The 18,213-nt window shown below is 40.9% G+C and overlaps 1 protein-coding gene across 1 annotated transcript in view; it reads right to left on the bottom strand.

Moving 5' to 3' along the window:
- KIF17 (kinesin family member 17) overlaps positions 1–15,608 on the bottom strand; it is a 33,937-nt gene extending 18,329 nt beyond the window's left edge. The window contains exons 1-7 of the mRNA XM_063296636.1: positions 15,378–15,608; positions 13,204–13,350; positions 11,132–11,233; positions 7,897–8,086; positions 6,357–6,797; positions 1,415–1,524; positions 278–440 (exon numbers count right to left, since the gene is read on the bottom strand). Coding sequence (XP_063152706.1) covers positions 278–440; positions 1,415–1,524; positions 6,357–6,797; positions 7,897–8,086; positions 11,132–11,233; positions 13,204–13,350; positions 15,378–15,608 — 1,384 coding nt within the window. The remainder of the gene's footprint in view (positions 1–277; positions 441–1,414; positions 1,525–6,356; positions 6,798–7,896; positions 8,087–11,131; positions 11,234–13,203; positions 13,351–15,377) is intronic.
- Positions 15,609–18,213: the final 2,605 nt, after the last annotated feature.

Genomic DNA, 18,213 nt, shown 5'->3' on the forward strand with positions numbered 1-18,213 from the left:
CTTGGGCCAGTCCCTCTCTCTCAGCCCAACTCACCTCACAGGGTTGTTGTTGTGGGGAAAATAGGAGGAGGAAGGAGTATTAGTTATGTTCACCGCCTTGAGTTATTTATAAAAATAATAAAGGCTATAGTAAATAAATAAACAAACAAACAAATTCTGCAACCAGAATCAATCAATCAATCAATTCTGCAACCAGAATCAAGTTTTGGTGCATGCATGGATCCCTACTTTACCTACAATCTTGTCTGTAAGACCCAAAGAGCCTTTTCAGATGTACCTGTTCCACTTGTATCCACTTCCTTCTTGACACTTTCTTCCAAAGTGTGGAACTTCAGGTCATAAGCATTCCTCAAGGCGCTGATGTCTTCCTCAAGCCGGAAACGAGACTCTTGTTCAGCTTCATAATCAGCCTTCAGCCGGGCCAGCTTCTCCTCATACTCCTGAAAATGTCAGGCAAATCAGCCAACAATTGTGCTGTATGTTTGAAACCGAGACCTCCTTTCCTTCTAGGGGATGTGTTTGTGGTTGACAGAGAATTTAAATCTTTTAGGCAGTGGCCAAGAGCAGTGGCCAAGAATTACAGATTTGCATTCCAGTTTATTTAATGGGTGCCCAGTTGAGAAGCCTAAGTTACATTTTGTAGAAGCCCAGTTTTGTGGCCTCAGAGGATGCAGCTTTGACTGATCTAGAACGCTAAGTAGGATTAGCTCTGGTTAAGCTTGGATGGAGACCACTTTGATACTCCAGGGCTATAAACTATACATTATTTCTGGAAAACTAGCATGAACCAATAGTCACAGATAGCTAACAATGCCTTAATTATATTAAATGGTCATAAAAATAAACAGTGAGCAGTTTTTCAGAAGTCTCCTTCTTTCTTGGTTGTGTCTCTTGCTCTCTCAAAATGCACATCTTGAAGTTCACAATCAAAAACAGACAGCTGAGATCCAAGGGAGTCTTTTTCAGAGATGGTGCCCTGTCTTCAGAATATATTTCCCAGAGAGGTTTATTGATACCATCACTTTTATCTTTTAGGCTCCCAGAAAAAAGACAACTCTTAAAACACACACACACACACACACACACACACACACACACACACGCTTCTTTAATGAATTGCAGAGTGCTGTGCTTGGGCGAAGCTAATTAGTTTTGAACTGTGCACAGCTTTAATGTTTTCAAAGCACTGGGAAAGAGGCTCATGATTCAGCTTCCCTGCTGGGTGATTTAGTTAATTCCTAAAAGTCAGTTAACAGACTGCCTGTACTAGGAAACCTCTATGGCACTCAATCTGCCCTGTTGGCTAGGGGTTATGTGAATGAACCTATCTGGAAGGACCAAATTGAGGAAAACATCAGGGCAGAACTCCCTCCCCCCACCCTGTACCAGTGTTCAGAGGACATGGCCAACTTACTTCTCGGATTAGCTGCTTCTCTTTCTCAACATCTGCCTGGGACTCAGGAGAAAGTTCTAGCTTGTCCTCAAGTTGAACAGCCTCAGGAGGTAACAGGTGAGGACACTCCACTGAGGAAGGAATGACATATTGTGACTAAAAAGCAGCATGCCTTAGAGGCATATCCACACTGTACCCTTCAGTTGCTCCTGTCCTGTGCTTATGCTGGCTTGACACTGAGATACTTGGGCAACAGTTTGCAAGGGATTCAACCTGGATGGCAGGTTGCTACACCCTCCCCCTACATAATTCCCCTGCAGCTGTTCCATCCCACTTTTCTGTTTCAAGAAAGCAATGACCAATCAATTTCTTTCCTGAGAGCAAATCTTCCTGGACATACATGTTTTTATATGTCCCTGGGTATAACTGAATTGGATAAAGGGAGTTAAAGCATCAAAGTATACACATGTGTAAACACAACAATCAACTTTAAAATCAAAATTCCTTTTATTGTCCTGTTGATCTCTTACGTTTTCTAGAGCTACCCCTATCAGAAATGCTGTAATAGCACAATGGTTAAAACACTTACCTTGTAAATGGAAGGCTGTTGTTTGAAGTTTGGTTGAAATAATTGCTTTTAAAAAAACATTATTTTCCTTCCCATGAGCATCTACCATTCCCAATACATTTTAGTATGTCATGTAGGGACTGAAAAAAATGATGAAATGGTGCACTGATGAATTTATTAAAAAAATAAATAAAAGCACAGGGGAAAGGAGAGAGCTCAGTCAAAGAAAAGTAGTAGGGTGTTGTTTTTTTTAAATTTCTGCTGGGTTTTGACCAGTGACCTTCTATTCACAAGGTAAATGTTCTAACCTTTGTGCTATTATAATATTCCTGGTAAAAGTAACTCTAGAAGATGTTACAGACCATGATACTCACTGACTCAGTTGAGAGGGGATTCTTGTTTTTGTGAATTAATCAATGAACTGCTGGGGTTATCTTGTAGAATGGCCAGGAGCACTCAAAGCACTATATGATGAAATGGAGTACTTTAAAACTGCAGGAAACACACACACACACACACCAAGAGATCAAATTTGCAATGGGAGGGGGTTAATATAGAATGACGTTGCCTGGTCCTGACCTCCAAAATGGTTGCTGGTCCATTCTGGTGACCTGGCAACCAGGGAGTGCAGATAAGGCCTAGATGGCTTGAAAATGGTCCTGGCAGCAAGGTTATTCCGCTAATTCTTTTGTAATGACTGAAACTATCACAACTTCTTATAGTTGGATAATGTCCACATTAATTCCAAATAGACAAACTTTCAAAGTTTCGTTTCTCTCATTATTTTAGCATGGGAAATGTGTGCTTGTATTTAGTTGCTGCAGGCAATCTGGATTTTGTATCCACAATTTGTGGGGAAAGCATTATTTCCCAGAATTTACAGTACTGAGTTTCTGGGAAAATGCCATTTCCTCCCAACCATTTCAAGATACAATCACAATTATGAGTGCGTCATGGAAAAATGGTTTGCCAGCATTAAGAGCATATTTTTGTTAATTCCAAAGATATAACTAGAAAACAACAGTGCAATTCCTGCTATCGACATTGTGATATATATATATATTTAAAATTACTTTATTTTACAATACTTAAAAATCCATCTACAGCACCTAGTGCTCCTGGCTTTATCCACAGAGTATGAGGTTTACCCCTTCAAATAATTTTTTAAAGGTAAGAGCCCCAGTTAGGTTACTTTTTCCTTCTTGCAGAATTTTGGAAATTACTATGGATGTTTTTCAGTTGAAGCTGTTTACGGCTGGACCAGTTGCTACTTTGACTCCCTCATAACAGTGTAAAAACTGCTGTGTGCAGTAGCCAAATTTTGTGTTGCTGCAATGAAAGTAAGACAAAACCAGCTAAAGGAGTAATTCCCTTGTTTTAAAAATTACTTTTAAATGGAAAAGTCTTAATTAATAAATTGTTAGGGGATATATTTATTTATTTGTTTGTTTGTTTATTTAATACTAATGTTTTAGACTCATACTACCTAGGTAACAAATGTATTACTATAGTAATAGCGGAGTAAATGCTTTATTATTATGTGATATATTTTATTAGTTGGTAGTATATTATTTCTTTGTTTTACTTTATTTTTCCCCTTTTAAATTTTGCTGGTCATTGACTGAATAAATATGATTGATTGCGGTATCGAATAGTAACGCTTCACAGCTGATTTTAACTGCTCAGAGGGGAGAGTGCCTTGACAGTTCTCCTTAAAATGAAAAATATTTTTTTTCTTTAAATAGCACCAAACAAGATATTTAAACGTAGGTGGGAGGTGTTGGTATTTGCTTGTTTTGCAAGGACCAAGCCACTAAGTTACTATGGTAACAAATCACTCTGGCAGAGTCAGAAGGTCAAACTTAAGTATCTTCAGGTTGGGGTGTGAAAAAGAATGACCATATAAGGTAAAGCTGCTGATTTGCCTGTGAAAGGAACTTGCCTGGACTTGTTTAGTTTCCTTTTACACAGCCTTCCTTCCAGTCCTACTCAGAGCGCGTGTGCGTGTATGAGCTTGTAAAGCTTTTGTGCCTATCCAGGATATCTGGATATGAAACCGTTTATGTTTTTATGCTTTCTGTAAATACGTTTATTTTTATAGAAATGCCTGGTGTTTTTTCTGATCTCTCGGGCCAAACACTTTCCAGCACTCTAACAGGAGGCAGGTTACTGGGCAGAGCACCATGTTCTGCATTCCCTTACAGCAGCATCTGTGGGATGTGTGTTACGAAATAAAGATAGCAGTCTTGACTGCATGACTGAAGTCCTGTCTCTTTTCTCACATGTGTCACGTGAGACATGTACGCTCCCTAATGAGCTGGTGGGATCAGCTGATATGGTATTAGTGCTTCAAGACTGGCCACAAAGAGAACACACATGGGTTGGTTTTACAGTTTTACAGGATACTGTACAGGGGTGAAATCAATGGCAATGTGGAAAGGTCTTAATGATCACAGGTACTGCTCCAACCTACATTTAAATATCTTGTTTGGTGCTTTTTATGGAAAAAAATAGTTTTCATATTAAGGAGGACTGTCAAGGCACTCTCCCCTCTGAGCAGTTAAAATCAGCTGTGAGGTGCATTTGCGGGGTGGGGGGAGAGACCAGGGAGAGGTCAGACTGATGAAAGTCGAGCTAAAGCATCACAGTGCAAGCCCTGTTCCTCTTCTGTGCGTGCCCCAAATTTTGCAAACAAAAAAGGGTGGAACTTGTGCCAGGATACTGCTCTTTTTGTCATTCTGATGAATGAACGCAGCAAGACCCTGCAGATACCCCTGTCCATAATGACTGATAGCCTGATTCTCCACTAATCTGTCCAGTCTCCTTTTAAAACCACTGTAACGTGCTGCCATCATCCTTGCAGCAACTTTATCTCCTCCTACATTCTCTTCATCCTGGTCTCACTTTCTCTCTTTTTTGACAGGAGCATTCTATTGTATTTCCTTTTTATATTCTCTTATGGCCCCACCCAAAAGGCCTGTACTGCATGTTTCATTTCAGTGTAGGAAATGCCCAACTGTGGGTCAATTTAGGAGTTACTAAGTGGCACCTTAGAGTCCTAGAAATGTCTTGGTTCTAACAATAGTAGAATTTGGTTATTCTTACAGCACTGACAATGGTCAGATATATTTGAGTCCTATTGGAAAGAAAATTACTATTTGACCCCAACTTTCATGTGAAATCAGTATTGTGATCTCTATTTTAAAATGTCTGGAAACTTTTTTCTTTTTTTGAGAACTTGGGCTGAAAATGGCATTACTGAAGAATTACAAAAGGAATGTAACTTATCTAATTATAGCTGAACAGGAGTATATACAGTTAAAACAATGTTAGTTTCATTGTTTGGCCTTGATGCCCTAGCACCTTTCAAAATTCTGGAAGTGTTGGGAGTATTAGATAAGGCTTTTATAAAGACCAAACCAACATTTTACCCTTCCCCCCCAAAACTGCCCTAGTTCCTTGGCTCATTTGTATTTCATTGCACAGAAATACATTTTGATAATATGTTAGAAATACAGAATATCCTATGTTGAAAAATCAATCGCTTCACTTTAAAAAAATGTTAGATATGTTTTGTATGCTTTAAAAACTCACTAAATTCAACAAAAATACTTTTGCGGGTTTATTAGACTCCTCAAAGTACGTTTTTAAAAAAAAAAAAAAAGATTGGCTGTCATCCTTTTCATGCTGGAGATATAATAAACTTGAAGGAACTCTAGTGCACATGTTAAGGTTACATCCACGAATAATTCTTTATTGGTTAGATATTATTACTACAGTGAACTTGTTTCTTGGGAAAAAGTTAAAAGTTGAAACAAGCTAAGGGGTTACTGAACTATATTCCAAAAATTGGGATTTGTCAATGTAGGAAGGACTTTGCATAAATCGTGCCTGGAGAGTTGTGAAAAAATTATTAAGTTTGTGTAACAGGTTCCAAATGTTGGTTCAATGAAATTTGTTGAATTAGCTCTCTCTTGATAGGGTGGCAAGATCAGGACAATATCATTCCATTTGGTCTTTCTCTTGGAGATGCCAAGGATGGAATCTGGGGCTTCTTCATAAGCAGCACAAGTTCTACCATTTGGAAACGAAACTATTAGGAAGAAGCATCCTTAGAAATATATAAGAAAATATACCCAGCGTTCCCACTCTCTTGCAAACATTTTCCATTTTGTTCCCCCGGGGCCCTCACATTAATGCAACTTTTGTAAACATCTTCTTAATTCTTCCTTCCACTTGCCAGACAACTAACTGGAAAGTGGGCAGTGTCCCGCCCTCATAAGATGCAATGGCTGTCATTATTGATGCAGATAAATCCCTTTTTAAGCAGATGACCCAAGGAACTAGGGCAACTGCACCATCACCAATCTAAAAGATCCCTACCTTGTAAGTTACTCATGTTCATCTGCTGAGCCAAGATAGCCCTCAAATTCTTGATCTCCTCCTGATACTCTCTCAGGAGCGCATCCTTGGGGTCCTCATTGATGCGAGGCTTGTTGCGGATGTTCTTGGCTCGGTGGGCATAGCGCAAACTGCTAAGTGTCTCATCATAATTGTTATCAGCAGGTGACAAGCATGCCACCATAAGTGTCTTGGTGTTACCTCCAAGGGAGTCCTGCAGCACCCGGGTCAGTTTGGAATCTCGGTAAGGGACATGTCTACACCTCCCATCTGCCAGGGCTGAGATGACATTGCCAAGTGCTGAGAGAGATAGGTTGATTTTGGTGGCCTCTCTGAGGCGCTCACCAACAGCTCCAGTTTTGGACTGCCTCTCACTCCCAGCAAGGTCTACCAGATTGAGCTTTGCAGCCCTCAGATGATCTTGACCTCTCTCATCTGCATGAAAAGGAAGAATCTGGGTTGAACAAAATTCTTGAAAGAGAATGTAACTCCTAAATTGGGCATTGTAGCCTTCAAACTACCTGGGATTGCATCTCCCAGACTTCCCAGCCAATACGGTTGTTGACACATCTGTTACAGTCCCACCATATTTAACAGGTGTCAGATTCAGAAAAGCTGCTCTAAAATGTAAGCAATGCATACATCCTCTGCCAGTGGTAAGAAAGTTCTTTCTGTTCCCTTCAGGTGTCAGAAAGCACATCTGAAGGCATTTTGAAAACTGAACTTGTGGATTAGATCTACTCAAGGATTAAATAATGTGGTAATAAAGTGAAGTGTTTGACTGGACTCCCAACATTCCTCGATTCCACTCTCTACATTAAAATGTGTAAGGAAAATGTATTTATTTATTTAATTTATTTCAAACATTTATATGGCTGCCCAACTCAACCAATGTGACTCTGGGAGGTGTACAACAAAAATGAACACTAAACAAGATAAAAACAGCAACATATCATTAAAAATTAACCCAGATGTGTAAAATGGCAAACTGAACAGAATAGACTACGACTTGCACTTCAGAAAGTTGAGCTGAGGTATAATGTGGTTTGCTTGGTTCTGGCTCAGTAGAACACACAACATCACCCAAAGTGATTTTGGCTTAGTGTTATATGTGAATCGGGTTTCTATGAGTTGTTCAACAAACTATGATTAAAAGAAATTGTGGCTTAACTATGTGAAACCAACAATAACTTGATCGGGAATAAATGACATGAAGCAGCTATACACAATCCTCTATGACATTATAAAAGATTCTGGAGCTTGTTTCAATTTAAGACTTATAATCAATATTCTCCATAAAGGCTCCATCTGTTCCACTATGCAGTATCATCAGCTGCTGCTGACTAGAAGAAAAAGCCTTGGGGCAGCCCTACCTTTATACAAGTTCCATGGATCAGTAGTGGAACACAATTCCATTTTCACAGGAACTGAATTTTCTTTTCATTCTTCTCTTCCTGATTCACCAGCAGAGAGCCAGAAATTTGCTTTATGCTACCCCACCCAACGTCCTTACCCATCTATATTTCATTTTTACCTACAACGTAGATTTCCATATTGATGGTGAAGATAGAATGGGAACGGGAGGAGTCCTTGTTCATCAAGGTATAGCCCACTGCACGATTCCTCCAGCCTGTCTCCATGATGCGCTCGCACTGCGTGATACTATGTACTGTGTGCTGTGATAGGCCCTTCACATAGACCCCTTTCTCCGGATGCTCTTTCAGCTGCAAGGAGGGTCATTATAGCAAGAATTACAGTAAAGGCTGCAGAGAACTGTGTGGACTAAGAAATGGCCAGAGGCTCAATGTGTAATCTACTAGAAGAAAAGTCTTGAATATATACTATAATGGTGCTTTACTACTAAATGAATGCCCTGCTACTGAGTACCTGAAGGGATAAATTCTTCCTCTTTTTTTGTATATAATTTTATTAAAAGTTTTAAAAACAAAGGTAAAAACTAATACAAACTAATATAAAGTAAGGACAAAAACGAAAAAGAAATCAAAGAGAAAGCTAAGAGTGCAAGAAAGAAAGAAAAAGAGAAAAGAGAAAAGAAAGAGAAAAGATACAAAGTGGCTTCTGATCTTCTTTACAGCAGTTGTAAGTACAATTATAAATTTACCTCTTTCTCTAAAGTTACATCATGACTCTCTTCTTTCTATAATCTATCCTGTCTAATCATCAAAACTATAAATTATAAGTTCATTTTTTTCTGTTTTATGCAAAAAGCCCATATGGGATTTCCAGTCAGCAGTAAACATGGATATTCTTTTCTCTAATCAAACAAGTCAGTTTGGCCATTCAGCAAGTTGCATCATCTTCACCAACCATTCCTCCGTTCTGAAGGGACAAATTCTTGATCATACTGGGTTCTGACATCTCTTCCCATGAGTTAAAATCAAGATGGGCCAAATCTGCTCTCCATATCTGTGTGTTTTCCTAGAAGAACTGTATCAGCTTATGCAATACAACTGAAATGGTACTTGTGATCTTGAAATTGCCATTAAGAGACCAAATGTAGATTTCCTCAATAAGGTAACAAACCTAAGGGGCTATTGTCATAAACTATAATTGGAAGGTCCAGGGGTCCTTGGTTGAATTCATAGCCAGGTCCCAAGTCTTGTGCCTAATGTTGAAACTATTTCAAGAAAGATGGGCTGGGAAAAACCGACTCCTGCCTGAATAGGATTCCTGGAGAGATCCTATTATCTAGTCCAGATCCAAGGTCCCCAACTATATGGCCAGGGCTCATACACATTTATTCAAACATACAGAAGTCTGTATACTTCCTACTTCAAAGTCTCAAGCAATTTTGATTATGATTGATTATGGGCCATGAAGTCATGATGACTCTTAGCGGCCATATAGCTAGATCTTCTCCAGGGTGACAAGGACTTTTGCAATACCAAAAGGGAAAAAAACCCCAATATATAAATATACACCCAGTAAGGACTACAAATGTTAACTCAGTTTAAATTTGGAAGGCATGCTATTAGTACTACAGCTACTATGAGGAAAGGAGGCTGTCCTAGTCACAAAACAACTGTCATGGCAGTACAACCAGACATAAACAAAAAGTCAGATAGGACAGGGTCTGGAGGACACCAGTGGAAGTATCCATGAGTACAACAGTGCTTGCAAACATAGTTATAGCCGTCCCAGATTTAACTGGACCAATGACTTCACCATATAATGTCACTGCAGAAGAAGCTCAGTTCTTGGCCATGTTAGAAACCAATGGCTGAAAAGAAGGTGAGGTAAAACCATGCAAACTCCTCGGTCACTGACAGTCAATAGTATCTGGAAGAATTCTAATACATATATTCCTTCTTCAATCTTTACAGTTCTGCAGACCCCAATCCCAATTTTATGCTTTATTTTGTAATTCCATTCTTCACTATATTATTGGAAATTAAGAAACAATGGCTGGATTCACCCAACAGGCTAAAGCAAAACCATATTATATCTTAATAGGATGAGTGAACCCAGCCACTGTGATTCAGTCAAGAAACTATGGTTAAAAATGATGGTTTACAAAGTATGCAGCAAGCCAATATTTTTGCTGATCCTTCTTCTAAGTATATCTAGCTTAAAAGATCAGGTTAAAGAAAGAGCCTAAGGACTAAAGTCATTTGCTCTGTGCACACCATCTAATCAGATTCTATTTCTGACTATCCCCAGCTCAGACCAAGCTCCAACTCCTGACCAATAAACCAGCCCTTAATTTTTATGCTTATTTTTTTTATAATTTGCCTAAATGCAAAGAAAGGGCAAGGAGAGAGAAAGAGAAAAAAAAACCCTCTCCATTACTATGGATTTAGGAGGAGGAACGCGGTGGCGCTGCGGGTTAAACCGCTGAGCTGCTGATCGGAAGGTCGGCGGTTCGAAACCGCGCGGCGGGGTGAGCTCCCGTTGCTCGTCCCAGCTCCTGCTCACCAAGCAGTTCGAAAACATGCAAATGTGAGTAGATGAATTGGTACCGCTTCGGCGGGAAGGTAACGGCGTTCCGTGAGTCATGCTGGCCACATGACCCGGAAGTGTCCTATGGACAACGCCGGCTCCAAGGCTTAGAAACGGAGATGAGCACCGCCCCCTAGAGTCGGATTCGACTGGACTTTACGTCAAGGGAAACCTTTACCTTTACTAGGAGGAGGAAGATATCTGATCATAATGACAAGGGGAGCAGAAGGTTGACCTGGTTTGGTTTTGACTCAGCATATTATGTGACTCCATTTACTACGATTGACAGGCCATTGTTTATGGCAGGAATGGGCAACTTTTTTTCCCTTCTTGAGCTATATTTTTATTTTCAGCATCTAAGGGCTACAGGGAATGTGGCTGGTGATGAGCAAAGAGGGGGGAACTAAGGTTTTAGACTTGACTGGCAGTGATTCTTTTAATGCAATATAAGGTTTTTAAGACTTGCAGAGGTGTAAGATACCTATTTTACCCTCTTTTCTCATCACTCCCAATATTTAAAAAATATGCTGCTGAAAATCTGGAGGCTCATAAAAATGGATCTGGGGTATTACATGAGGACCATAGATAGATCACCTTTAGTCTATTGCTTAATTCGGTGTGTTACTTATTGGGCTAACCTGTCCAATCTCTGACTTCAGGTCTCTAATAACTTTTTCATTGTATAATGTACATTCTTGGCATAGTTCCTTTTGCTCACAGTGAATTGTCAGAGCTTAAATTTCTGGCATTGTTGGCTTGTTTGACTTACTTCATACTAAGATCTTGCCCTGTTAGTCTGTTGTCCTCACCTCCAGTTTCTGTTTGGTGTTTGGACCCAGGAGGTCTCTGATGTCTTCATTATAGATCTCCAAGAAAGAGGCTCTCACCAAGAACTTGGTGTTTTCTGCACACTATAAAAGAAAAAAGAAAAAAAAATCTTTCTTAGATTTCCAGGATGAGAGTTTATCTGGTGGGGGCAGGGGGATTTATTTCCCATAAGAGGTGCACAGGGGGATCCCATTTTCATAGGATCTGGGATTTAGCTGTAGTATACCAACCCTCTGCAACTACTAACATAGGATGTCAGGAAAAATGGATTATAGATAATCTATTATTAATACTACTTTCTTATTTATTCATTACTTATTCAAGTACTGTCAGGGCAACTTACATAATTGTTATCTTCTTAAATATGTTAGTTCACTATGTATAGATATAGGTGTGTGTGTGCGCGCACGCATGTTTATATAATTAAAAAAAAGAAACTTCAAAACTTTGTTGATATAGTTTGAACTTCCCAATGTCTAATACAAAATCAGAATGGCTTCATTGATATTTATTATCAAAACACACTGAAGGGAGGAAATTCACTTACCAGAGCTCTTATCTTTTGCTATCACCGGAGGGCACCATGCCTCCTAATACCTTTAGTTATCATCTACTAACTAGATTTTTAATTACTTATTTTGTGGAGTGAGTCCTCCTGCAAGCCTACTCCTAGGTGCCTGAGGCAGAAGATCTAATTTCAAAGAGTAGTTAAAAATAAAACAGTAAAAAAGTGTATTGGAAGTATGTTTCTGATATGTTGAAGCTCAGCCACAATCTCTCAAGATGCTGTAGTCCTTAGAATTTTGAAAATAAAAAAGAATAGCACCCACTAAGAACTTCGGATAAAATATGGAATACATGTCAGATAATAACATCTAAAGAGGTTATTCCTTATGAACTAACATGGAGCAAAACCTTCCTTCCAGAAAGATTTCTTGTACATGAATAGATGCTGCACAAGAGCATGGTAACTCTATTAGCGCTCTTTCAATAAGCCTGTGCAGATGTTCTTGATGGAAGTTATACTTAGAACTGCTTGAATTGAGGTGAATCATCATAAGTAAATATTAAAATTAGTGTAGCTCTTTGATTTATTCTAATTTATGTTATCACAAATGTTCACTGATCATTATTGTAACATGACATTATCTATATACACGTATACACACACATACATATGTAATGCCACTATGATTTTAGGAGAAATGCATTATATCCTGAGCCGCCTCCGTTGTATGAGTATAGTCATATGAATATAGGCTCATGTGAGACCATCAGTAGGGAACATTACTAATAAATACTAATCTCTTTAACAAAATGGAGTTATATTAAATTTTACTAAACCTAACTCATGCTCCTGTTGTTCAGGATCTCTCTTTAATGATCCTGCAGTGCAGAACTGGTAAAACCAATCTGTAAGACGGTAGGTGGGTGGGTATGTCCATTAGACAGAACTGTATCTTGATGTTGTGCATAAACATTCTGCACACATTGCAGTGCTCATGTTAGAGATGGGGATGGTGGCAAAGAATCTGGCTTTTACCTTTTAACTTGGCATGCCCAATTATTGTTATAAGAAATCTTTAAATAGCTCATGGTTTATCTAAACCTGGAGAAGTCAGTGAGTGAGGTTTTGGATTTGACAAGGTTCTCCTTTCCATCCATAACTCAGGCATTGTACTGCATGAAACTATAGCCACCAGAAAGCAGTGATGGGAATCAGTGCACCCAAGGGGAAATAGGAGCACATGGGCTTACAGCAAAGTAGTAAGGTAAAGGTAAAGGTTTCCCTTGACATTAAGTCCAGTCGTGTCCGACTCTAGGGGGCGGTGCTCATCTCCGTTTCAAAGCCGAAGAGCTGGCGTTTGTCCATAGACACTTCCGTGGTCATGTGGCCGCAACAGCTAAACTGTAATGTCTGAGATTAGCCAATCTTTTAATGAGACACACAGAGTTGTTAAACTCGAGTTTCTAGAAGAAGAAACCCAGATGAGCCAGCTGTCTACACATCTTAACCAGATGTTCTTTCGTACAATTTTTATCACTGATATACCTGCACACTCTCGAACAGATGTTCAAAGGCTCTGGGAATGATACCCTTCTGGGAAGGTGGGTCCAGAATCCCTTGCATGGTAAAGGATTTCCCACTGCCCGTTTGCCCATAGGCAAAAATGGTCCCATTATAGCCTTCCGTAACACCCTGAAAAAGAAGAAATCAATCAGGATAATGATGATAAGCAACTTGGATTTGTGTGTTTCCAGCTCAGTATCTGTCCTGCCTTAAAAGATCCTTTTTCTAGCAACCCACCCAGGAGCTTATGAACATTCACTTGCTTGACTAAACTTGTCCAAGAGTTTCAGCAACCTCTTTTTAACTTACCCCAAAGAACCTCTGTGATTTTTATAATCACAGAAATATAATATGGGAAGGGAAGTTGAGAGGCCAACACTCAGCCCCATAAACTAAGCATCTTTGGAGAGGGGCTTCAACAAAAACAAAGATGCATACAAAGTAATAGGGAAATTATTAAATGGCTGCCAGAAGAAGCACCACCTTATTGCATGTAAATTTGGCAACTGACAAATTCTAAACAAGCAGAATAGCAGCCTATTTATAAAATAGGTTGCTCCAACTTGGAACTGGAATTCCCATTCTCCTCAGCAAGACTGGCCAAACTTCTATATTGGAGCAAGAGCGGAAAGAATGGGAGAGAGAGAGAGAGAAAAAAAGACTGATAATCTGTAGGGTAAAGGTGTAACATTACAGCCATACTTCTATCCAGGAACAGAAATTAAAGAGAACCTTTTCTAAGTATTCATCTGCAAGAATGCACTGTAAAGATGCTTTAAATGAGCATCCTGTTACAAGCTAGTGTGAAATATGGAGACTCTCAGGAAGATTAAATGTCACTCTTGTACACTTAAAGCATTGGAGCCTTTATTAATTTGGGTCAATAAATCACCACTTACTGGGGCCACTTAGGTAGCCAGACAGATGCTACATATCTGTTCTCTCCAGGTTAATGCATGAAACTAATTGTCACTTGCACAACAGGCTTAATCCAGTACACAAATAACCCAATCAATATCTCCTTCCCAGTGGTTCTAGCAGTATACAATCACATGGACAGCTGATTCGTACAACCAGGTTATCTTAGTATGACTACAGGCCCCTAATCATTTCTCAAGTGCAGGAATGCACAACTCTATCCTCAGTCCCCAGCCCACTGGGAAGGCAACCTCTGCTCATCTTTTTCAGTCACACATCAAAACTAGTGTGTTTTCTCACTTGCACAGCACTGCACTTATTTATTTATGAAATTTGTATGGCTGCCCAACTCATAATTTATTAATCTGAGCAGTGTACACTAATAAAAACCAAGAATGGTCAAAATCCAACCTAAAATAATATAGAGCCAATATAAAAACCACAATCATATAAACAGTCAAATCTGGGCATGACAAGTACTTACTCTCAAAGCAGAATAGGCTCAGTTATCATCCTAGCCCAATGCTATGGTAGGTAAATACCTTTACTCCAATTAGCTACTATATTTGAGGCTACTATTTTGGGAATGCAGAATCCCCTTCTTCCATCCTGCTTTTTATCTCATAAGCTCTTAGGCCAGAATACTGTTACAGTTTCACTATATCACTAGCCTCTTCCCATTGGGCAGGCAAACAGCAATGGGCATTGCTTCGCTTCTGCAGTCTATCAGTCTTTGGGAGGGATGCTCTGAGCTACCAGGCATTGAGTTACTGTATAATAGTATCTTCAGTTCTTCTTGGAGATGACTGGGTAGGTTTTGGAAAATGCCCCCACAGTTGACTGAGTTTTGGGGTTTATATGACAGTTGATCAGGGAAAGGCAATTTGACCCAAAACAACCCAGAGACCATTTTAATTTAAAATGAGCCTTTTCTAATCCACTGATTGGTTACACTAACCCCATTCTTGGCATAGTCAAATATATTGTGCAGGCACAGACATAAGTTCCTCTGGTGGGAGGAGATGGATAGTGACAAATCAGATAAATAAATAAATAATGTGATTTCTGAACCACTGGTATGGCTTAAGGTGTTGTGTGATCCCAGCCAATTTTAACTACATTAATCCAATTTAAACCATATTAATCAAGCCACAACTTAGCATCAAATACATCTGCAAGATTTACGTACTGTAACTGATTGGATCTGATCCCTCTAACACCTGATCACTTCCACTTACCTCTATCAATGGGTAGGCAATTTCATTGTAGATCTGCTCTGTATTGTGGTTCATGTAATACGCTCCATCAAAGGTAAATTGTTTGGGAGGATCGTCTTCGGCTGTAGGGTTCTGGATGAAGCACTGACCCCGGGCACTGTCCATGCTAACTACTACCTTGCAGCCAAGCTGCTTTTCACGTTCATTCAAAGGGCGGCAACGCACAATCACTTTCACTGCTTCTGAGGCCATCGCCAAGACCCATGAACTCTGGCTTGGTGATCTGAGTGTGTGTGTGCGCACACACGCACACGTGTATGCTAGGTCAAATTAATTCTAGAGCATGAAGTTCCTACTCACTTCTGTGGAGGTCAGGAGCAAAGTCACAAAGAAAGAAAGGCAAGTTACAGGCAGCTGTTGTACTCAGATGTAACTGGCTTTGGAAACTGGCTCATTTTGCCTGGCAGTGTAAACACTAGAAAACAAGTACTTCCTTATGGGTACAATTGGTGCAAAGAGATGTGCCCTGAACAAGACTGCATAAGGCAATGAGCTTTCTAGAAAGAAGGGAGACCCAGCAACTTCAATTAAAAAGTGCCAAGGATGGAAAAAAGCCAAAGGCAGTGTTGTGCCTGGATGGTAGAGGGGGAATCTGAACAAAAGAGGCAGATGATTTTCCTTGGTGTTGCTTTGAGAGAGGCAGTGATAGGCTATAGCAGAAGGTTCCAGGTTTCCATCTCCCACATAGCTAGGCTGTGAATTTGTACAGATTCTGGGGACAGTTTTCTATGGGACACACCTAGAACCCACTTATGACCTCACAATACCACCTAGAGGCATAGAAGGCCAAGCGATGAAAGGGAGGCATCCAGCAGATGATCTCTGCTTGTTTCATCCACGGGTTTGATGCCGTGGCAAGTGAAAGGAATATGGAGCCCTTCCACCACTCTGACTGGAGCTGATCTGAAAAGGGGCTTTCAAGCACAGAAACCATGTAGCTCCGCTGCCCCCAGAGAGGCCCCAGCGTTATTAGGAACTCTGAATTGTGCCTGCATGGAAACGGCACAACAGGGAAGGTGGCAAGAAATTAGTTGCTTTTTCTGATCCGTTTGGCCCTAAGGACCGCTAAGTGCTGTGTCTGGGAAACAAGAACACGAGAAGATGCATTCAGTCAAACACCACTCCTATCTCAAGCCTGGTGCAATAGGCCTAGCTCCTCCATCAACCCCTGCTCTTCAGCAGGGCATCAAGACAGGTGAAATGGCAGTGGAAAGAATAAAACACCCTTTGGAGTGCTACCTTGACCCTGGCAGTCTGTGGTCAGAGAGTGAACAGAGGGTGTGAGGCTCACACCAACCTCTGGAGCAGTGCCAGAAACATGGCAGGAGCCAAAAAAGGAAAAGGGGGCCGTGCTAAGTGGTGTTCCAGTAGCAAAGAAGTGCCTGGCAGGGTCTTTGTGTCTTGCATGTGGGGCAGAGGGTTGGTGGCTGAAAACCACTTACTCTGGCACCAGCACTGACCTGGGATGAAATTGGGGGGAAGGGGGGGAGGCAGAAGAGCAGGAGACTACAACCTATTTATTATTTGGATGAAAAGGGGCAGAGTGATGATGGACTGGGAAGCCAAGGAAAGTTTAGCGAGTGCAGGCAATGTGGCATAAAGCAGGGGTGCCCAGCGAAGCAGGAGGGGCAGGGAAGCAATGCTCCCCTTTATAAGTAGGCAGAGCTTGCCATGCAAGAGGACTGCTGGCGGGGGAGAGAGAAAATGGGGCAGTGGTGGAGGGTAACACACAGGGCGCGGCCTCTGTCCCCGGACCTTCCTTCCACGTGCCCGCCTCTCACCGTCCCTTCGAGGCGGGTCCTGGCTTGCCCGCCTGCACCCTCGCCCGGCGCCACCGACTTCCAGCTTCTGTTTGCAACCTGCAGGGCTGCTGACGGCAGCGTCCCCGTTGCCCCAGGATACCAGGGAGCATCGCTTAAGTCCCCGCTGCTGCTCAGCGGAGCAACGGGCAGGGAGCGTCGCGCAACTACTCTGCTCGTTCTCGGGAGGAAAAACACAATCCCATGAGAACAGATGCAGAGGTTTCAGAAAGGCGCGGGTTAGGCGGTTGCAGAAGCGACGAAAAGACTTGTGGCACTTTAAAGTTTGTGGAGTCCTTGGTGCTTTCTGAGCGTGGTTGTTTTCTTGCAGACATTTCATTGCCCGCCTAGGCCACATCTTCAGTTCATGACGTTGCCTAGTCGAGCAATGAAACGCCTGCAAGAAAACAACCACGCTCAGAGAGCACCAGGGACACCACAGTTAAACCCTGAGCTACAGATATTCTCTCCGATTGGTAAAGATTGCTAGGATTATAATGACATAAACATCAAGGATCACACACAATGCATTAGACGCTTGAAGTATAATCCTGAGACAGGAGAATATATACACCCATAATATGCTTTTCCTATGATCTCATTATTTCCACCCTCACGGTCACAGGTTTACTGTTTCTCATTTTTGAGCGCTCCGTTGCATTCACAAGCCTTGTTCCTTGGTTGTTTGTAGTTGTTTTTTAAACGTAAAAGGACATTCAAAATTTTAATATACCCCCAATTAGAGCAAAAATAACTCCGAGTTTGTCGCTAATTTAGGGTACATGTACTAGTGCCAACTTGGTCTCCAAAGATCCAGATGGCGCAAATTAAAATAGACCACGCTCTGTTTCCATTTAGTGGCGGTCCGGATTTTTGCAGCCTAAATCTGATCTAATTTACGCTGGGGAGAAGCACGCTGAGGGTCTAATCATAGCTTCAATCATCACCATCATAACCCTTAATTTCCTCCATTGTTTTCTATAGCACCCATGCCTAAC

This window comes from Candoia aspera, chromosome 2, assembly GCF_035149785.1.
Source record: "Candoia aspera isolate rCanAsp1 chromosome 2, rCanAsp1.hap2, whole genome shotgun sequence".
NCBI lineage: Eukaryota > Metazoa > Chordata > Lepidosauria > Squamata > Boidae > Candoia > Candoia aspera.